The following is a 23697-nucleotide window of genomic DNA, read 5'->3' as shown; positions in this document are numbered from 1 at the left end:
TGAATTTTTAGACACATTTATCAGATAGAAGATATTCCCTTTCATTCTGTTTTTTGAATTTTTTATCATAAAAGTGTTAGATGTTGTCAAATGTTTTTTCTGCATTTATGGAAATAATCATGTGGTTTTGTCCTTTACTCTACTGATGTGGTTATTAGATTCATTGATCTTCAACTATTAAAACAACTTTGCATTCCTGGGATAAATTTAACTTGGTCATGGTGCATAACCCTCTTTATATGTTGCTGGATTCAGTTTGCTCATATTTTGATGAAGATTTTTTGGTCTATATTCGTAATTTTCTCATTTTATGTGTGGTATCTTCATCTGGTTCTTGTATCAGGGTAATATTAGCCTCAGTAAATGAGCAAGGATGTATTCCATCATCTCCCATTTTGGGGAAGATTTTATGAGGAATTGGTATAAATTCTGTCAACATTTGTTAGAATTCACTGGTAACATCATCTGGGCCTTGGGTTTTATTATGCAGAAAGTATTTAAATTATCAATTCAATCTCTTTATTTATTCAAATATTTTATCCTCTGAATCTATTTTGGAAATTTATGTCTTTCTAGGATTTTATTTACTTCACCAATTTTATCTAATTTGTTGCCATACAATTATTTTTGGTACTCCCCTAAAGTATTTCTGTGGGTGGTTAGTAATGTCTCCTTTTTCATTACTGTGTTTACTCATTTGAGTCTTCTCTCTTCTTGGTCAGTATTTCTAGATGTTTATCAATTTTATTGAACTTTTCAAAGAATAACTTTTGGTTTTTTATTTTCTCTATTATTTTTCTATTTTCTATTTCATTTATTACAACTTGAATCTTCCAGTTTCTCTGGTTTCCTTGCTGTTTGCTTTGGGTTTAGTTTGTTCTTCTTTTTCTAGTTTCATAAGGCTCAAAGTTAGGTTATTGATTTGAGATTTTCTCTTTTTATGGGCATTTACAGCTATGAATTTCTCTCTAGGCATTACTTTAACAGCATTCTATAAGTTTTGATTCTGTGTTTTTGTGTTCATTAAACTCAAAATATTTTCTAATATTCAATGTGATTTCTTCTTTGAATCATTGATTATCTAAAAGTATGTTAATTTTTACATTATTTCTGAATTTTCAAATTTATCTGCTATTAACTTTTAATGTAATTAGAAATTATTATCAGATAACATACTTTGTTAGTTTACTCCTTTTATTTTATTGAGACTTGTTTTATGGCCTAAAATATGATTCATCTTAAAAAAAAAAAAAAACAAGTTTCACAAGTACTTGGAAAGTATATGTATTTTGATGTTTTGGGGTAAAATGGTCTACCTGTAAGTCTAATTGGCTTATAGTTTTATTTAAGTATCCAACTTAATTTTTGATCTGCCTGTTTGTTCCATACATTGTTGAAAATTAGCTTACGTCTCCAACTATTAGTGATGAATTGTCATATTTTTCTCTTCAATTATGTCAGATTTTGTTTTATGTATTTGGGGGCTTTGTAACCAGATGCATATATGTTTACATTTCTTTCTCTTTACTATGGATTAATGCTTTCATTGTCATAAAAGCATTATTAGTAACAATTTTTTCCTTAAATTATTTTTGTCAAATGTTTGTAGTGAGTCCTCCTTCCTTATGGTTATGTTTAAGTAGAGGGATATGTATATACATCCTTCTACTTCCAACTTATTTATATATTTGAATCTAAAATATACACTGAGTGGCCAGAATATTATGACCACCTGACGTTTGTAGACAAATTAGCTATAATTTCCCGCTGAAGTTGCTAGAGGGCCAGATCATTATAAACGTCTGAATAGCACAACATACCTAACTATCGTTGCTGATCAAGTTCATCCTATCATGTTGATGGCATATCCCAATGGAGATGGCTTCTTCCAACAAGACAATGCGCCATGCCATGGTGCTCGTATTGTGCAGGAGTGGTCTCAAGAACATGAGGGAGACTTTACCTTGCTTACGTGGCCCCCACAATCACCAGATCTCAATCCAATTAAGCATTTGTGGGATGAAGTTAAAAAAAAAGCCATCAGGCAGCTGGTCCCACAACCATCAAATCTCACATAACTGGACAGTGCTACTCATCAGGCATGGTGTCAGATTCCTCACATCACCTTTCAATATCTCATGGAGTCAATGCCAAGAAGAATCACTGCAGTATTGAAGGCAAAAGGTGGCCCAACGAAGTACTGATGGGGTGGTCATAATAATCTGGCTGGTCATAATAATCTGGCCACACAGTGTATATCTTATAGGAAGCATATAGTAGAATAATGATGTTGAGTTCTTTCATCAATTCTGTCAATTTCTGGTTTTGATTAGAGTTTTAAATTCCTTTACATTTGATGAGGTAAGATTTACACTTGGCATTTCATTATGTTCTTTCTATCTATCTTAGATAATTTTTGTTTCTGTCTTCCTCAAAAATTGCTATTTTGTGTCAAATATTTTAGTGTTCATTTTAAGTACTCTGTTGTTTATTTTATTATATTTTTAGTTATTTTTTAGTGGTTACTCTAGGATTACAATTAACATTATAAACAATTTAGTACAAAAGTATGCTTAATTTTGAAAGTATATAAAAACTTTTTTCCAATGTATGTTTCCTTTGCTCTCTTTTGTGTGATTATTGTAAAAATTATATCCTTATACATTATAAATCCATAAACATAGTTGTACAATTATTGCTTTATGTAGTTGTCTTTAAATCAGATAGAAGAAAAAAGATTGCTACGAACAAAAATGCATTTACATTATCTTTTATATTTACTTATTTATTTACCTTTACTGTTGCTATTTATTTCTTCATGTATGTTTACATAATGTCTAGTGTCCTTTCCTTTTAGTCTAAAGAACTACTAGGAGTACTTCCACCAGGGCAGATGTGCTAGCATTGAATTCTCTCTATTTTGTTTTTCCAAGAATGTATGAATTTCTTCTTAACTTTTTAAGGATAGTTTCACTAAATATAGAATTCTTAATTGACCATCTTTTCTTTCAGCACTTTGAACATGCTGCTTAGCTGCCTTCTGACTTGCATAGCTTCAGATAAAAAGTCACTGTTAATGTTAGTGAACATCTCATATATTTTTTTCTTACTGTGCTGCTTTCAAGATTCTCTCTTTATCTTTGACTTTCAAAAGTTTGACTATGCCATGTCTAGGTGTGCATCTCTTTGATTTTATCCTGCCTTGAATTTGTTAAGCTTGGGTGTATATATTAATTTTATAAAATGTATAATTAATTTGTAATTAAATTCATAAAATTAGAAATGTTTTCTAACATTATTACTTTCATATTGTTTTTCTCCTTTCTCTTTCTTATCCTTCTGAGACTCCCATTATGTTTATGTCAGTATCCTTAATAGTATCTCACAAGACTATTCATTTCTCTTTATTCTCTTTTTCTAGTTCTCATACTGAATAATCCCAATTGACTTATCTTTATATATGCTGATTCTTCTGCTAACTTAAATCTGCTATTGAAACCTTTCATTTAAAAAGTTATTTCAATTATTATACTTTTAGCTCTAAAATTTCTATTTTGTTCTTTTTAAATAATATATATATCTTTATTAACAATCTCTATTTGCTAACATATCATCTAATATTTGCCTTCTCTTTAGACATGGATTCTTTTAATATATTTATAAGAGCTGATTTAAAGTCTTTGTTTAGGAAGTCCAACATCTGAGCTTCCTCAGAAAGTTTTTATTTACTGCTTTTTTCCATATGTATGGGTCATATGTTCATTTTGTGTGCGTGTGTGTCTCATAATTTTTTTAAAACTGGACATTTTAAGTAATACAATGTGGCAACCCTGGACATTGGAATCACCCATTCTCCGAGAGAGAGAGAGAGAGAGAGAGAGAGAGAGAGAGAGAGAGAGAGAGAAAATATACTCTCTGGATTTACTGTTTTTGCTATTGTGGCTATTGCTGTATTTTGGTTTTGTTTTGTTTTGTTTTGTTTTTTAGTGACTCCCTATAACGTACCACTCAATCTCTGCTTATTAGCTTTGTGGTCAACTAATTATTGAACTGAGATTTCCTTAAAGACTGAATCAATAAGATTTTATTTACTCTTTGATAAGGGTCTCTGTGTGTATATTGGGATATGCTTGATCTAAAGATCTCAAATTGGCTCCAAGTACATTGGTAAAACCTTAGTTCAAAGCATCCACATCCCCTTCCCTTTTCTTCCAAATCATAGGTGGCAACGTACATACTTGAAAGTTTCAATAACAAACACTTAGAGTAGTGAAATGCTTTTGGTTCAAGAACCCCTTGAGAATCTTATGAAAACCATGTGCCATAGCTCCAGAGAAATGCATATATGTCCATGATTTGGGCTATAATTTTTGAGGGTTTGATTAAATTTCTTGATCAATTTAAGAGCTACAAACAACATATTTTTATAAATATGAAGATATATGGGGAAAGGGGAGAGAGCAGGGAATTTTGAGGCTCCATTTTCATAAAGGAGAAGAGAAAAATATCCCTAGAGGGGAAATGACTTGCCTAATGTTAGATGATAATAGACATGAGCCATATCCAGGTCTCCTAATTCCTAGGTCAAGATTTATCTCACCAAATTTCCTTGAATCATAGAACCAGTGATTTTTATAAGCCCTGAGTCCCAGACAAGCTCTTACTATTGTGGTTTCTCTAACTAGATCTGACACTCATATCTAATGCCAAGGATCTTTAGGAAAGGGAGATAGAGGGAAACCTGGCCTGTCATCCAGCAGGTACTAAGTAGATTTATATGGTTACACTGTGCCCAGCATGATGGAGGCATCAAGGGGTCACAGAGAAAGTCCAAGACATAAGACAGATAATCTAATGTGAAGACAGAACTAGGTCATAACACAATGCTGGAGCAACCCAGTATGGAGTACAAACACTAGTCTGAGAGGAGAATGGAGAAGTTGGTGTAGGTATGACTATAAAGGCAAGGCTCCATGGAAGACAACAGAAAATTGAAAGATGGGTAGAAACTAAAAAAATGGAGGACAGAATAGAAGGTATTTGTGGAGAGGAAGGGTAATAGCAAGAAAAGAGAGAAAAAGGGGAAGGAGTACAGTGAAAGGGAAATAGAGAACCAAGTCTGAATGGTCCTCTATTTCTGAGGGTTGTCAGTGGTTTTCTCATAAAAACTTCTATCCTATGGAGCCTCAACATGCAGTTCCAGCTTTGATGTCCCTGTTCTGGGGCCACCCTCGGAAGCTAACCATTTCATGTGTCTGTTTGACTCTTCACAGCTCCCTTTCACTGAAGGCCTGTACCACTTTTATCACAATGGCCTTGCAAAGGCCAGGAGAAAACGCAGCCTACACCACAAGCAGCTGCTGGAGAGAGACCCCAGGGTAAGTTTTCCTGGAAACCTATCGTCCAATTTCTGCCACCAGATGCAGGCTCACTGGGGTAGTATAAAGAGGGTTGCCAGGGAATTTTGAAGTAAAGCCATTCGATGTATTGAGATGGGCCAATTGGATCCTTGGCAGAGTGGCACGGAGGCCTCTCTGCTCCTCTATCTTGTGTATTACAAATAAGCCTTTAATAGGACTGGGAGAAGATTAACAAGGATACCACCCTTTACTGGCTTGTCTTCTCCTGCATTATTGTGTGAGACCTTCTGATTGCCTGGGAAGATGTTTTGGCCTGTGATGGGTGGAAAGACACCAAGCAGGTTAGGGAGTCATTTTATAGAAGATTTCTACTGGTGTATCCTCATGCTCTGAGGAAGTTGTCATGCCCCATATTAGGAATAGAGAAAATGAGCTCACAATAGTCAGTGGGCTTCTCAGTATCCATGATGGTTGCAGTCATGGGTGCATCTCAGCTCCTCTTCTCACCTTGTATTTTCGCACACTGACTTAATTTATCACCATATTTCAATGGTCTTTTTAATGCTCATGTCCCTTATTTTTTTAACCTCCAATCTTTACTTTATTCTTGGAATCCAGGTCTCATTTTCTATTTTTCCTAGCACTTTAAATTCAATATTCCTGCAGCCAAACTTATCATCTTAACCAAAGCGGCAGCTTTTTCAGTGTTCCCATTCTCTGTTTTCAGAATAAAAACTGGTCATCACTGAGGACTTCCTCTTCAAATTTTGTGGGCATCCCATATATTTACATACACATTCAATTGGATAGGTTCTGATTTTCCCTATGCAATTCACTAAGAGGAAAATTAACAATCCAGGCAAGTTGCTCTCTATGCATTGAAGATGCATAACCTCTTCACCAGGACTCTTGAAGGAAAGTGGATATAAAGAGGGTCAGACATTTGAGTTACGGATTTACACATGAGACTCCTTTTGAGCTTATGGAATTTGTAAATTCATTCTGGTGAGGCATTTCATATGAACATTTGACTGAGTTTAATTCGGGCTTTAATTAGCAATGTAGATGAAACAGGGTTCCCAGCAGATCACCAACTAACAGGTCATAGGCAATTTGCTTTTAATTCCTCAACCCAGGGGATCCCACATTCTCTGTAGTGGAAATTCTACTCTGAGAAGCCACTTCATCTTTACTGTCAGACTAAGATTCAAGCTGCATGTGCTGCCAGCCAATGCCAGGCATTCTCAAAGTGTCTGTTGTAGAAGCTGGAACCACTATCTAAGGGAGAAGTTCTCTTTTCTGTGTTATAGCAGCCTTAGCCTGACTACAATTCAGTGGCCGGATGCCCTTGAGAAGCTCATGGACAGGGATCCTGTCTTTCTCATCTGTGAATCCAGGGTGGGCAACAGTAGTTAAAGGCCACTCTGGTCCACTAGGACACTGGTTTTCCCTAACTGCATCTTGATCTTACCCTTTATGGCCAATTGTTTTCCTTTTATTTATATATTTTCTTGTAAGTCCCATTGGTTTCTCCTCTTCCATGACTAAAGATGTTGCCCCAAGGTCACTAAGAAAGAAACACAGAAAAGAAACTGGAGCAGAAGGAAAGATGCTTGAAAGATGTGGGCTAGGAAAGAGAACTGAGGAACAGTGAAACTAAGAAGTCATTGGTTCAGAGAAACTTCTTGGGATTGTTAGGCTAAAGTTTTCTTATTCTTGCACTTACTTGAAATGATTTTTGAAATGCTGATTCTTAAAGTGAGGAGTGATGTCTCAAAAAGAGAAGGAAATAAGATGGGTTGGGTAATAAGAAATGAAATCATGCACTGGTGATTCTAATCATTTATTTTCCTCCTCAAAATATTATCTACTTTAACCAAAAGGGGCATCCATTCTACCTTCATTGCCATTATAAAGGCCGTGGGAGTCCTCTGCCTCTACCTGGTAGAGGTATTCATGTTCCTTGCCCATGAAGATGAACAAAAAATAGCAGGGAAACTAAAGATCATAAATCTCCTGCACCTTTTCTCTGTCTTATCATTAAGGTTAAACGTCAAGTTCATTGTCAATAATAAAATCATTCCAGGAAAGAAATACAGCGAAAAATCTCATAATTCTTTATTAAAAAAAAAAACTGCTAGTGACGGCTGCCTTGTTTTAAAATATTAGATTAAGGCCTGAGTCTTTCCTGTATGATATTCTTGTGGTCATCTAATTTTGGCATCAGCTGACAGCAAAACATGGGGATGACTATTCTTTAGCTATGAGCATTGCAAAAGTAGCAATGTGAGGATTCTGCCTTATGAGCTTATACACCTTAAACAAAAGGGCAAATAGGCCTGAGTGTTAGGATGCCTCACATTTTGGGTTCTCAAACACATTCAAACAGGTTTCCAAAAAAAAAAAAAAAAAAAAAGTAAATAGAAGTATAGCGAGAAAAGGGGAAGAACCGGGTAGCCAGAAAGGATTGTTGATCCAGGCTTTTGTCTCTTGCATAGGTATTGCAAGTTACATCTTATGACTCAAGACATTAAAAGCAAGTTGTTCGATCATTCTCTGAAAGGTGTTGTCTTCTAGACCTACAAACTTAAACATGTTTCTGGCCCCAGGTGCCTTGTTCCTCCTGTCTCTGCGTTGCTTCCTGGCCTCTTTCACTGGCTGTCCTCCCACTTGTGAAGAAGAATGCAAAGCCCGGGGAACCAGGCACATAGAGTAGGAGGCTTGAGCTGCTGCAGGCTCCCAGGGATGAACCCACCCACCTAGCTTTGTAGCCAAAGAAAACACCAAGGTCTGCTACCAACCCAAGAAATAAACAAGAAAAGGAGAGAACAAAATCTGGTTTTGATTTTGCTCTAAATTCAGAATAGAAATTCCAAGGATGTGTGTCCCTCACTTAGCAACTAATTTTTATCTTTAAGGAAAACAATAGAAAGACTAGAAAAGGATCATAAGTGCTTTTTGTCTAGGCCAGTGGTTGGCAAACCGCGGCTCGGCAAACCGCGACTCGGGAGCCACATGCTGCTCTTTGGCCCCTTGAGTGTGGCTCTTCCTAAGCCTTAGGAGCACCCTAATTAAGTTAATCACAATGTACCTACCTATATAGTTTAAGTTTAAAAAATTTGGCTCTCAAAAGAAATTTCTGTACTGTTGTACTGTTGATATTTGGCTCTGTTGGCTAATGAGTTTGCCGACCACTGGTCTAGGCCAATAAAGTGTTGCTTTTAACATGTATATATATGCTCATCAGTATACAGGGCAATAGTAAGAAAATAGAGTCTGATACAGACTGTTTCAAAGGTGTTCTTGCCTTTCCATTTCTTTCTGCTAAAATGATTAGCAGAATGTTGAAAAGCATCATTTAGATGATAAAAAGCAAAAGTTGTGTCTTGTGTGTTTTTTTTTTCTGGGTATCTTGGTATGCTGCAGTTCTGAGTACATAGTAGATTAATAATTTTTCTTCGGGGTTTTAATTCATGAAGTAGTATTATTTTTTGTCGTCTTATTTTTTAATATCTGTATTGATTTTAGAGAGGAAGGGAGAGGGAGAGAGAAATAAAAACATCATTGATGAGAGACAATCATTGATTGGCTGCCTCTGGCAGGCCCCACACTGGGGATCGAGCCTGCAACCCAGGCATGTGCCCTGACCAGGAATCAAACTGAAACCTCCTGATTCATAGATCGGTGGCCAACCTCTGAGCCATGCCAGCCAGGCTCTCATCATATATTTTTAACCCTATTCTAAAATGTGCATCCATTAGGAAACAGAAGTATAGCTTTTTGTAACCTCTTCCTTTAGATACATTCTTAATTGAGAGTAAAGAAAACCAATTAACATTTCATTATTTCTAAATCTTGTCACTGAGAATCTCATGAAGAACCAGTTTTTTATTTCCAAAGTCTAGCACACTATATTCCTGGTATATTCACCATCCTAGTACAACCACTGAAGCAAGAACAATATGTTTAAAAAGTTTTGGTAGCTAAAATTATTTGAAAATATAATAAATACAACCAGGTGAGATTTGTTAATCTCTGGCTAAGAGTAGCATCAACAAATCTTGACACCAAACCTAACTGTGGTCCATGGTCTACATATCAAACCCCAAAATTTCTACAAGTATGTGGAAAATAAATGTATTTAAGATAATATTTGTTCACATTTCTGTTGAACTATATTTGTGTATATGATAACATAACATTGAAATAAAATACATTAAAAACACAAACTCACATTGTTCAATGAGCAACACACACTACTCATATGGAAGCCCAATAATTTAACAAAAAATGACCTGAACTTCTTTTGTTGAGAGGAGTTATATTCAATTCAAGAATTATAAACATTTATTACCTTTCCTAAACAATTTTGCTAGGTCTTACAATTATTATTTAAAATCATTTTTAAACCTCTTTTAATTTTATGAGTCAGAAACTCCTATCAGTCAACTGAAAATGTTTCTCTGTTCCCTGTCTCAAAGAACGGATGTTTTCCTTATCTAAATGTATGTACATATCTAATGATCATAGATGACGACCACTTGGGTTATATGACCTATTTTTGTTTTTCATGGGTCTAATCTGAGCATATTTGTGAAGCTTTAGTGTACTCCAAAAACCCACAAAAGTTAGTTTCCCAGGATAGTCCTTCAAAAATCCCACAGAACCATACCACCAGAACAAAAGAGAATTTTACCTACTCTTTAAAATTAACTGGATGTGACTGGTGTGACTTGTTTGTAAACATCAAAATAATGAGTAAACTAGCCTTTCTTTGTTTGTGCGAGTTAAAAATACAATAATTGATATTGTTTTCAAAAATGGATTTATTATCATGGTTGAGACTCAGGTGGTTGACAGAGCTAGGACCAGCTTGTAATTACTTTGGGTCTTTTTCTGACATGACACAATAATGCTTTTAGGTCTAACTCAGATGGGGTAATTTAGCCATGAATAGTGAACATTTTGTACAGTGCTACATAGACTTAGATAAGAAAGATTAAGCATAGATGACATGGAAAATATGATCTGAAGGAGTGGATGAGATGATCAGAGCAACCACATAGCAATTTATTCACAATCCATATACATCTTTATGAAAAGAATACTGGGATTTTGACCGTTCAAAGCAAGCAAAGAAATTATTTACTCTCCTCCACAAGTTACATAAAGTTTTGTCACAATTGCTAAACTTAGCTTCTAATTCTTCTCAAATACCTAATATCAGTCATAGTATTTTATGATAATGACATGCCACTTGTATATATTGTATTTTTCCTTTGATTTATACTTGACCACTTAGATTAAAATTTAGGAAAAATAAGTGAAAACACCATTATCTTTTATAAAATCTACTTTCATATAAGAATTTATATCAAAGAATAGGTTGTCTTATTTTTATATTTATTAACTCTAAAATAGTGAAGTTTGAGGTTTTGAGATACTGCACTAAGAAATGTATAGGAATTCTCCAATTTATCTTCTAGAATGTGCTGTGTCTCGGGCTCTTTTTTTAAAAAAATAAATCTTTATTGTTCAGATTATCACAGTTGTTTCTCTTACCCCCATAGCTCCCCTTCACCCAGTTCCCACCCCTCCCCATGACCTTACCCCCCCCACACCCATTGTCCTCATCCATAGGTATAAGATTTTTGTCCAATCTCTTCCTGTACACCCTACCCCCTTCCCCCCTGAGAATTGTCAGTCTACTCCCTTTCTATGTCCCTGATTCGATTCTATTCACCAGTTTATTCTGTTCTTCAGAGTTTTTATTCACTTGAATTTTAGATTCACTTGTTGATAGATATGTATTTGTTTTCACTTAGTTGTTTATAATTTTTATCTTTACCTTTTTCTTTCTCTTCTCAGATAATACCCTTCAGCATGTCATATAATACTGGTTTGGTGGTGATGAACTCCTTTAGCTTTTTCTTGTCTGTGAAACTCTTTATCTGACCTTCAATTCTAAATGATAGCTTTGCTGGGTAGAGTAATCTTGGTTGTAGGTTCTTGCTATTCATCACTTTGTATATTTCTTGCCACTCCCTTCTGGCCTGCATAGTTTCTGGCAGTCGTATGGGTACTCCCTTGTAGGTAACTGACTTTTTTTTCTCTTGCTGCTTTTACGATTCTCTCTTTGTCTTTTGCCCTTGGCATTTTAATTATAATGTGTCTTGGTGTGGTCCTTTTTAGATTCCTCTTGTTTGGAGTTCTCTGTGCTTCCTGGACTTATAAGTCTGTTTCTTTCACCAGGTAGGGGAAGTTTTCTGTCAATATTTCTTCAAATATATTTTCAATATCTTGCTCTCTCTCTCTTCTTCTGGCAACCCCATAATTCAGATGTTGGTACGCTTAAAGTTGTCCCAGAGGCTCCTTACACTATCTTCATATTTTTGAATTCTTTTTTTCTTTTTGCTTTTCCAGTTCGGTGTTTTTTGCTTCTTCATATTTCAAATCTTTGACTTGATTCTTGGGGTCCGCCCGTCTGCTGTTGGATCTCTGTATATTATTCTTTATTTCAGTCAGTGTATGCTTAATTTCTGATTGGTCCTGTTTTATATCCTTGAGGGTCTCACTAAATTTCTTGGAGGTTTCTAGAAAATTTTTGAGTAACCTTATAAACGTGGTTTTGAACATGATATCCAGTATTTTGCTTTCATCCATTTCTTTCATTTATGACTTCTTTGTCTCCACATTTTGGCTGCTTCCCTGTGTTTGTTTCTATGTACTGGGTAGCTGCTAAGTCTCCTTGAGTTGATAGAGTGGCCTTGTGTGGTTGTTGTCCTATAGGGCCCAGTGGCTCAGCCTCCCCAGTCACCTAAGGTGTACACTCTTGGTGCACCCCTTTGTGGGACGTTTGTACAGTCTTGTTGTAGTTAACCCTTGATTGTTGTTGGTATCACTGGGAGGAATTGACCTCCAGGCCAATTGGCTATGGTGACCAGCTGTGTCTACACTGGAAGATCTGTTGTGCAGGAGCCACCCTTATGGGGCAGGACTTGCTTTAGTGGGGCTTTGGTGCTCACTGAGTCTGCCCCTTGAGTGTGTCTCTTATGGATGTGAAGAGTTGTAATCCGTTATCATCTCCAAGGAGGTGCAAGGTCAGCCATTGTCTGGGGCCGCCCAGCAGGAGCTACAGAGACATCTGCAGATTCCTCCTCTTTGTATGGGGTTTGGAAGTGCCCAGACAAGGCCCAGCTGTGAAGCAAGGCTGCTGCTACTACCAGATATTGGGCCTTCTTTTGGAATCTCTGGGGCTCTCTGACCCAGTTGCAGTTTGTTTTAGGCGAAAGAACAGGCCATTCATATGCAAAAGCCGATACGCACAGCTTCGGTGGGGTTGTAAATTGGCAGGGGCAGGGTCTCTGGGAATCACCAGGGCAGAGCAAACAGCAATGGCTTCCCTAAACCGGAAAAGTCCCTGGTTCTCCATGTCCAGTGCACCTGTGCAGGAACAATGATTGCTTCAAGCACCTCTAGGAGTAAGCCGCCCTCATGTTCCTGTCCCAATGCCAGACAGTCCAGTTTCTCCCCATATGTGTCTGGGTCCCCCAGAGTCTCGCCCATAACTGGAATTCAGGGCAAGCAGGAGCTTGTATCTTCCTCCCGGTTTAAAGAACAGCACATCCAGGTGCCAGCACTTTCTGCACCTCCTCACCTTTTACCAGTCTCAATGCACTTTCTTCACCTCTCTAGTTGTAGAATTTCCACTCAGCCAGCTTTCCCACGGTTCTGAGTGGTAGTTGTTCCGCCATTTAGTTGTAATTTTGGTGTGGCTGTGAGAGGCAGCAAGTATAGGTGATTACCTATGCTGCCATTTTGGTTTCTCTCCATGTCTCAGGCTCTTTTTGAGAGAAAAGAGGAAACAGATAGATTTAATTATATTTTACCTATTAAAAAACACAGGCATAGTAAGTTTTTTTTAAATATTATGGCAAATACAATAGTATTCTGTATGTCTGTAGAACTTTTATTCCAGATGCCATTCTGGCTGCCTTTTCTTTACGTTCTCATTTCCTTGTAGCAAGAATTGGGCCAAAAGGTTATTCTATCCAGAAGTGGAAGTACAAAAGGTGGATGTGTGCTTGAGTCACACATGACTTTGTGAAAGTTCAAAATGCATCCCTACAATGGTGACCATATTTTTCAATCTGGATTTAGTTCTCCTGGTTGGACAAGGGAACAACCTATTTGAAATTGGGGTTCTCACAGGTAAATGATTGTCTGTGATGCATGATCATATTAGTTCATGGCCTATCGATAAAGCTGTGCACATATAGAGTTGGCCATTGGTGGGGTAGGGGAAGTCTAAAAGACACACATAGAATGAAATTATTCCTTCAACTATTGGAGCCTTAGAGGTACAGATTAGCTAGAATTCCTAAGAAAGACTCCTCCCTTGGCTAACAAGTGTTCATGGGCACCTCTGCCATGACTACTCCAAGCAGAGAAATAAAGTAAACCAGAGGCCGAACCGGTTTGGCTCAGTGGATAGAGCGTCGGCCTGTGGACTAAGGGGTCCCAGGTTCGATTCCGGTCAAGGGCATGTATCTTGGTTGCGGGCACATCCCCAATGGGGGCATGCAGGAGGCAGCTGGTCGATCTCTCTCATCGATGTTTCTGGCTCTCTATCCCTCTCCCTTCTTCTCTGTAAAAATCAATAAAATATATATTTAAAATAAATAAATAAATAAAGTAAACCAGAGACCTCTGGAACTGAAGTAAAGTGATGTTAAAGCTAGATAATAAAGAAGATAGAGGAGAGACAGAGGTACAGGAAACATCCTATATGATAAAAGCCTAATATGCAAATCAACTGAACGACCGGTGGGACAACCCATGGAATAACCGGTCACTATGATGTACACTGACCACCAGGGGGGCAGATGCTCAACACAGGAGCTGCCCCAAGCCCGCAGGCCCCAGGACAGCCAAGGCAGGTGCCAACGGGGACCTCCCCGCGCCCCCCCCACCCCGATCGCACCGCTGGTTGCCCCACAGATTGGCCCTGATCACTGGGCAGGCCTAGGGGCCCTACCCATGCATGAATTTCATGCACAGGGCCTCTAGTTTTTAAATAAAACAAATTAACTGGTAAAAAGCAAGTGAGATCCAGTCCCACACCAATGCTGTAACCCCCACATACCTCCTAACAGTTGTTTCAATATAACTTGAACCACATGACCCCTTCAGTGACCTGGACATTTTCTATTCTGTAAATAGCTCAATTTCTATATAGAAATAGGAACCACTTTGAAGGAGCTAATAACTCCAAAAGGAGTGCATAGCACAGTCAGGCAAACATCATTTCCCCCTTTCCTCTGGTTTTCCCTCGCTGCCCCTCTCCACCTTGTTTCCTCTCCTTGAGAATCTGTAAGCAGCAAACACACAATTCTAGAATGTCCTGTGTGTCTCAGACTCCAAGAGGAAAGCTGCTTTACAAAAGAATTAACTATGAATGCAAGTGAATACACATATGATGAAATCCATGAGGAAGGCTTTGGGGCTCATACCCCTCTATTCCCAGCCAGCCAGATAGTTATTCTCTGCACATGAGTGAGGAGAAAGCAGTCCTCCAATGACCAGGCTTATGACATTTCTGCAGGAACCAGACCACTGAGTCAGAAGAGAGCAGACAGGATCACACCAGGGCTTCCTCTCACTTTTATTTGATAACAACTGCAAGAATGTGAATGCATGTTGAATGCTGCTGTTTTAGTTTGGGTTCCTGCAAAAAGCAAATCTGAGACAAGGACTTGGAAAATGATCATTTATTTGGGAGGGCATTCCTAAGAGGAAGAGTGAAATGAGAAATGGACATGAGGAAAGTAAATAGAAGGTGATTTTTTTTAGCAGGTTTCCACTGTAGGCACCTGAGGCTCAGTCCCACTGGGGACTCTCTGATGGTGTGTGTGTGTGTGGTGTGTGTGTGTGGTGTGTGTGTGTGTATGTGTGTGTGTGTGTGTGTGTGTGTGTGTGTGTGTGTGTGTGTGTGTGTGTGTAGAATGTGCTTAAGAGTTGTCCCACAAGGAACAAAGTTGCTGGATGATTAATCTACTGGCTCTGTTTCCCCTTTTTGCGTTGATTCGGATGTTAAACCCCTGGCACTTCTGGGTTGCCCTCTGCACAGACGAATAAATCTCAGGATGCTGCAGAAAGTGGAAAGTCAGAGATCTTGATGCTTGATATGAGAAACTGTCAGCAGTGACAGGTGAACTCAGAAAAGGGCTGAGAAAATATGGGGATGCCAACAACTACTGCTGCACATCCTAAAACCCAAAGCTATTCTAAGGATTTAACATGCATCTTCTTATTAAACCTCAAATGTCTTCTGTGAATTAAGTGCTGTCAGATTTCCAATTGATAGGTGAGGAAATGGGAGCTTAGAGAGTCTCTTGATTTATGGAAAGTCTGTAAGGGGTCTTCACCACTGCACAGTGATGCTCTGCCATTGATTTGAATTTCATAAATAAATTTTCCCTGTTCCTCTGCAAAAATAAAATTACAAAACAGGAAGAAGCCAAAGGAAACATCAATTCAGCCCTTTGTCTTAAAGCTTTAAAATAAAATTTTACCATTGAGACGAAATAACCTAGAGAGGGTAAGTGACTTCTCTGGGGTCACACAGCCATAATTGATGGGGAGGAAAGAATGAAATCATGACCACTCTCAATACTATATCTGACTTAAATAAAAAGCTAAATGAGATTTGATATTGCTTATGAATTTGTGATTCTTTAAAATTTATTTTTGCTAAATAATCACTGGATTCTCTGAATCAAAAATAGCTTAGTAAAAAAAATGAAGTTATATCATCAGTTTATGTATCTTAATGTGAATTCAATTAATTCAGCTATAAATGAAAAAGTAAAAAAGGAGAGTGAAATAATAACAAGGGGGGGTACTTCTGCTCAGTATTCTGCTCAACTAGCTTATGCCCTGTAGTGGTTGTGAAGGACTAGCACAGTGGTTCTCAACCTTGGCTGCACATTAGAATCACCTGGGAATCTTTTTAAAATCCCAGAAATCAGGATTTTAAAAAGATTTCCAGGTGATTCTAATGTGCAGCCAAGGTAGAGAACTGGACTAGAGTCAGCTGAGTACCCCGCTTGCCTCATTGTCCTCATCATTCCCATAGTGGGAGCATTTCGCCTCTGAGGGTGAGAGACTCTAGCATTTAAAGTAACACTTTTGTTGCAAAAATATGCCCTAAGCACAAGCAAACTTCATCTGCTGTGTGAACAATGCAACAAGACCAGATTCTTTGTGGAAGGAATATTCTACACACTTTGATGTATTGAGATACCACATATCAATTTCTAACTTTCCTCAGAAATTTTTGAAGCCACTTTTGACCATGCATAGTTTCCACTATACCAACTTCAGAAGTGGATCTTTCCAGTGTGATTCCTCTATCCTCCTTGAAGCTTTCCCTGACTTCCCATAATGCAGCCGTTCTCAACCTGTGGGTCGCGACCCTTTTGGCGGCCGAACGACCCTTTCACAGGGGTCGCCTAAGGCCAGGCTGCATATCAGATATTTACATTACAATTCATAACAGTAGCAACATTACAGTTATGAAGTAGCAACGAAAATAATTTTATGGTTGGGTCACAACATGAGGAACTGTATTTAAAGGGCAGGAAGGTTGAGAACCACTGCCTCTATAAAAAAAGGAGACAAAGATGGTGTCTTAGCTTGGATTTCCTGGAAACAGACTCTGAGATAGGGGCTGGCATGTATAAAAGATGCTGAAAAATGCTATTTGCATATGTGGTTGTGGCTCCTTCAAATCCCTCTCATGTCTCACATTTCTCTGCTTCCTCTTCTGCTTACGGTCTCACGTGACTTCATTGGGCCCACCCAGCATAACCTCCCTCTCTTAAAGTCAGCAGATTAGTAACCTTAATTAAGTCTGCAAGGTCCCTTTTACCAGTGATGTAACATAACTGTGAAAATAACATCAGGGGCTAAATACCAGGGGGTCAAAATTCTGCCCTGAGCCTTGACCTTTCTGGAAGAGTTAGTATGCCTTCCAGGTGAGCAGCTCTCTCTATGCAGCCTAGCTTCCCCTTACTGCCCTTCTCCAGGGATTGCTTTTAGCTCAGAAGGAAACAAATTAGTAAACCCATAAACTTGACCATGCTTTGAGACCACATGGTGAAGCCAAGAGACCCATGTGTAGCACATTCTGACTTAGCTTCCCAGCTTGTGACCAAATTCATTTTCTAGAACCTCCTGGAGGGATGGGCTCAGCAGGTGTAAACTTTCCAGGGGGTATTATACATTTTGAGAGTGACTTACCAGCATTGGGAGAAGGAGAAATGTGTTGCAGGAGCAAGCAAGGGAAGGATGAATTCAGTAATGCTCCAACCTGTGGGGAAAGCTAATCTTCTTTAATCTGTTGGTTTTATTATGCAGGAGAGAGCGACTTTCAGTATCTCCTGTGGGCATCACAGATGTGCCTGGCTTCCTGCCTCAAAGAGCTGCTGCTAGTGCTATAATTAACTATTTGTGGGGAACAGGGAAGAATTATTTACTATGGATTCAGAAAGGCACAGGGAAAGCTGCTAATGAGCAAGCCTGGCTTTTTCTAGATGTTGTGGGCACATTTTTTTAATAATTACTATTGTTCATGCTACCATGCTGACTACAAGAAATGGGAACATTCTGGGAGATACCATTTCAGCAAGCCCAGAGATCTCTGAGGAGTTTTAGCTTCCTTTGGGAGAATTCTAACAAGCCCTAATGCAGAGAAAAACAACACAGAGAGAAGAAAGTGGTACTGTATCATCTTTATAATCTACAAGATGAAGACTCTCAAATTATGAGCTGGCAAACTCTCAGGGCTTCCTCAAATCTTAATGTTTATATGAAAAATATTTTCCTGATCTGCCTTACCTTATTCTCCAAGGTGCTTCCACAATCTTCTCCAAGATGCAAAAGAAAATATCTTTAAATATCTAAAAATCCTTTATTAAATCTCCTAAAAATTAAAATTTTGTGTATTCTTCTTAAACTCATAATGCAAAAGTAGGTTTGCAATAGTGAATATGTAAAAGTTTATTCTTGTATTATTATTTATTTATTATTGTATCATTTATTTGTATTATTTCCATATGAACAACTGTAAACCTACTTTTTGTCAACCCTTGTGTAACTCTTTTATTTAGTAGCTTGCTAGCAAACCATATAGTTATTCAGTATTTACAGAGATCAACTATATGTGAAGCACTGTTCTAGGTACTGGGACACAACAGGGAACAAAACAATGTCCTCATCCCATGCAGGTTATATGTCAGTGGGGATAAAGGACAGGGACAAAAGCCAGGTGAATGAAGCAATTATAAAACTGGTGGTGAAAGTGTTATGAGGATGAATAAAGTGTGAGGAAGACAGAGTGCCAATAGAGAGAAGTTTCTGTTTTATAAGCAGTGCCCAGAGTGGTTACTTTGATAAGGTGACGTTTAAATATAGACGTAAAGGAGGTAAGAAAGGTATCCAGCCCTAGCTGGTTTCACTCAGTGGATAGAGCATTGGCCCAAGGACTGAAGGGTCCTGGGTTCAATTCTAGACAATGGCATATACTTCAGTTGCAGGCTCGATCCCCGGCCCAGGTCAGTGCACATGCAGGAGGCAACCAATCTATGTGTCTCTCTCACATCAATATTTCTCTCATTGTCTCTCCCCCTCCCTTCCGCTCTCTCTAAAAGTCAATGAAAAAAATATCCCCAGGTAAGGATTAACAAACAGAAAAAAAAGGAAGGTATCCATGTGGCTATCTGGAGAAAGGACATTTCCAGCAGAGGAACCAACAAAGGTCAAGGCCTGATGTCCAAGGGACACTTGATGTGTTATAGGAAGAGCAAGAATGCCAGTAAGACTGAGAAGATGTGAGCTGGAAAGAGCGAGGAAAGAAATGAGGTCAGAGAGAAGCATGAGAGCAAGACCACAGAGGATATTATAAGTCAGGGTAAGAACTTTAGATCAACTTTGAATGAGATGGGATTTCTTTGCCTCCATGTCAATAATAGATTATGGGGAGGGCGTGGGGGATACAACTAGAAATCAGGGAGATCAGTGCAAGGTAACTCCACATTCCAAAAGATAAAGGTTTAGGCCAGGGTAGAAGTTGGTGGAAGTGGTGAGAAACAAGTCAGATTTTGGGATATATTGTGAAGAAAGAGCCTTCAAATCTGCTGATTCATTGGCTATGGGTTAGCTAAGGGATGAGAGAGGAAGCAAGATGGCAAAGGTGTCCCCCAAATTGGCTGGTCTGAATTACTACAGCACAGAGATAGGATTTATGAAGATGAGCAAAATAAGGGTAGAGGTAAGTTAATGGGGGGTGAGTAGGAAATCAAGAGTTTAGTTTACCATTTGAGATTTCCATTGAGTATCTAAGTTGAGAGACAAAATGAGCAAATGGACTTCAAGATTTGGAGTTGGGAGACATAAATTGGGGTCACGCACATGTTGATAGCACTCAATGCCATGAGACTAATTGAGATCATCTAGGAAATGAGTGTCAATAGGGAAGACCAACTATGTCAAATTGAGCTCTAGGGCATTCTAACATTTAGAAGTCTGTAAGATGACCAGGGACCAACAAAGGAGACAAAGAAGGGGCGAACAATATAGGAAGAGTCCCAGAGGTGAAGAAAAACTAATCTGGTCAATGTGCCCTTCCTTATTCACAATTTATCAGAGTAACTTGGCCATCTCTATAATTATTTCTTACTAGAACCACTAAAATACATCAATACAATAATGTTTCTTCAGTTTTTCCCTGTCTAACCTATTTTTTCCTCGAAGAGTATTGAAATTCATGGTGTACACATGAGCTCATGAAATAGAAATAGTGGCATGAATTTTATCTCAACCCGACACTGCCGTGTTTGGGCTGGGTGGTGTGCTTTAAAGCAGGGAGTCACAGTGGAATCAGAATGGATGAGAATCAAGCTCTTAAGGCCTCGAGCCCAATGAGGCAATATTTCAGAGACAAGACCTGGTTCTCAGAGCTGTAGGACAAAATTGCTTGGAAACAGCCTCTGTTTGACAAAGCAAGAGGAGAATCTGAGTTGGGCACGTCATTTTAACTGTCAGGGACTACAACAGTCATGAGAAAGATCAAAGTGACTGTAAAGCAGAGGAAAGAACCTTAATCTCCAAGTAAGAAAAATAAATATGCAAGCTGTGTGAATTTAATCCTGATCACATTTTCATGGATTCCAGAAAGAGAGTTCTTAAAATAATTTCCTGTTGATTCAAAATCAATCTGCAAAGTAATTTCTCACTCCTTAAGCCACTGTTCCAAAATGAATTTTATTCAATTCTTAGCTGAAGGAGACTATCAATGTTTCTTAATGATGACATAACTAAATGGTTAAAGTATGTATTTTTATCAACTACTTAATTTTCCTAAGATAATATTTAGTGAGCAAAGTTAGATTTACATATGCCACAGAAAGGTTGTTGTTGTTGTTTTAAAGCCACTCTTTAAAAAGCTCACTTGGATATTTTTTAATTGCTTTACCCATTTGCCCTTTATGAGCCCATTGACATTTTTGTGATCACATCTCCACCTATAAACAGGCTTCGTGTTCTTAAATCCAAGCCAATGGAATTTTGAAAATGAGTAAAATCGAATTCTTACCATTTCCAGTCATTTCTAACGCTTGTGGATTGAAGAGAGAATAGGAGTGAAGCCAGATCTAGAAACAAGTAAACAGCAGTTAGACAAAGAGATTCTTGTCTCAATAACAATCCAATTTCTGGTGTTTATCTAACTGGTTTCCCATTATCTGTACCGAAAATGTTATGTTTTCTATCTTCTCTATGGCAAGTATGTCCTATGTAGCAATAAAGAACTTAACTGCCTAAGAGAAAATAGGTAAGACAAACAATTTTCAATTTTCAATTCCCCTTGAAAATGGAGAGCAGCTGACCCATGTAAAGAATTGTTTAATGAATGTTAGGTTGTGAGGACACCTCAAAGAAATGACAAGAGAAAGCCTTCCCAAAGAGCAGTAGAAACGCAAAGCAATTGTGCACCACGGAGAAAAGAAGCATGATGGAGAGCGTGCACCTTGAGATCATTCTTGGGTTCTAATACTAGCTCTGATACCAATTATCTATGTTTCTTTGAACAAATCATTTTACCTCCCAGGCTTTAGTTTCCTCCCCTCTACAGAGGGAGTCTCCAAAATACCCCTTCAGGTGATGAAGTCCCTCCAACTGCTTATTGTCCACGCCAAGACTAACACCCAGATATTCCCACTAGTTTGTGATCCTTCCTTTGCATATCTTTATTTTCATCTGAGAAATTGGGGTTTTTCTTTAAACCAATACTCCAAAGTGTTTAGAACCAACATTTACCTTAGTATCCTCATTTTTTTGGAAGAGACTTTCAAACTTTCTAATGTTCAAACCAGTTCATCAAAGCTCTATAATTTTATTTCTTGCCTCAAGGGAAATGTTAGATTTTGAGGTAGAGATTATACACCCACTTTCAAGGTAATAGCTGCTCTATCATGTTGCATAAAATTGAGGTTTGGCATAAGATTTCATTTGGCAAGGTAGGTATGGAGGAGTTGAGGTATTTTAACTAAAAAAAAAAAAAAGTTTTTAAATCACTGATTTATAAATAAGTCCTATTCTCCAACCAGTCAATTGGCGTGTCCAACCAGGATCACAAACTGAATGCCTAGAGAGACCAGGCAAATCAGTTACAAATTGAACTGGGTTGAGTATAAGCAAAGCAGCAACTCAAGCAAGAGGACAAATGACATTATCTTCTGCCTCTAGGTGGGAAATTCAACAGGAAGTAGTGAGGACTGTGGAAAACCAGAGAGCACACACCCTATCAAAAGGAGGCACTAGTCAGGGGTGGGCAAACTTTTTGACTCGAGGGCCACAATGGGTTCTTAAATTGGACCGGAGGGCCGGAACAAAAGCATGGATGGAGTGTTTGTGTGAACTAATATAAATTCAAAGTAAACATCATTACATAAAAGGGTACGGTCTTTTTTTTTTTTAGTTTTATTCATTTCAAACGGGCTGGATCTGGCCGAGGGCCGTAATTTGCCCACGGCTGCACTAGATCCTCTTCCTCAGTTGATTATTACCTCATAAAAATGGAGGTCCATAGTTGTCGGATTTTGCAATTTTTCAAGAAAATCAGAAAATACCAACCTTGTACAAAATCTTTGTGCTTTTAAAAAATATCAGTGACTAAAGCAAATTTTTTAACACACTAGGAAGCTAAAGAAAACATGTCAACAGAACAAATTTATCCATGGAAGGCTATTTTTGCAATCCCTGCTCTAATACCTCTCAACATGGGATGACCCAGTATCTGGCAAGACACCTTTGTTACTAGCCCCCGACTTCACTATTTGTCAAGGTAGTCCACACAAAAGTTCTCCCTTAAGGCAATCCCAAAGCCATTTTCTTAAAGCATTGGTCCACAATCCAGGTTCTACTTTCTGGGACCAAATGATTTCATCCTCCATGTGAGAACCCTTCAAACATTTTTAAATAGTTATTATGCACCCTGAATTTTCTTCAGAGTAAACATTCCTGGTTCTTTCATATGTTTTCATTGAATTGGTGCTCATTTCCTGTGTTTTTATGATGTCTCTGAACATTGTCTGAGAACTAAGCACATAATCCAGCTACAGTCTAATGATGTCAGAGTTCTCATATTTTGAAAGCTAATCTATTAATACACCATAGGGTCACATTAGACTTTTTAAAAAGTCCTACATCTTATATTTTACTAGTACTGACACTACAAATAGTCAAAACTTCTTGTTTCTTCTCAAATATTCTATGAATCAATCCATCCTTAGAGGGTTGAGTATTAGTCCTAAAGCATGGACTTAGGTTTAATTTTGAATTTTTTACCTTGTTAAAGTCCATTTTGACCTATCAAGATTTTATTGGATCCCGATTCAGTCTCCTTCAGCTTCCTGTCATATGTAATTTTGATCAATATCCTTAACCAGTTCTTAATAAAAAGGTTGAATAAGACAGAAAAAATGGCAAAGCTCAGAGCCCTTTGTCCAGAATGATAAAAATCTATTAATATAGATTCTGAGGAGTATTTCACACTGACTCCATATTAAAAGGAAGTTATAAAGCATCCAAGAAAACATCATTCAAGTGAAATGAAAAACAGCATCTCACCAGGAAGGCTATTTGAAGACTGGGTTTATATGGCTTAACTGCATCAATCTGAATCTAGTTGATTTGTTTGTGTACTCTGTTCTCTGAGCAATCAGTGTGTTTGCCATAGAGCAATCTAATTCAGCCATTTACACGACCAAAATCACCA

At 38.1% G+C, this 23697-nt stretch overlaps 1 protein-coding gene across 1 annotated transcript in view; it reads left to right on the top strand.

Moving 5' to 3' along the window:
• The window catches only part of PCSK2 (proprotein convertase subtilisin/kexin type 2), a 259436-nt gene that overhangs the window by 39435 nt on the left and 196304 nt on the right, over window positions 1–23697 (top strand). Inside the window, exon 2 of the mRNA XM_059705485.1 lies at window positions 5274–5378. Within this exon, the coding sequence (XP_059561468.1) occupies window positions 5274–5378 (105 nt within the window). The remainder of the gene's footprint in view (window positions 1–5273; window positions 5379–23697) is intronic.

This window comes from Myotis daubentonii, chromosome 8 (genome assembly GCF_963259705.1).
Source record: "Myotis daubentonii chromosome 8, mMyoDau2.1, whole genome shotgun sequence".
Lineage (NCBI taxonomy): Eukaryota > Metazoa > Chordata > Mammalia > Chiroptera > Vespertilionidae > Myotis > Myotis daubentonii.
This window is presented reverse-complemented; position numbering and strand designations above follow the sequence as displayed.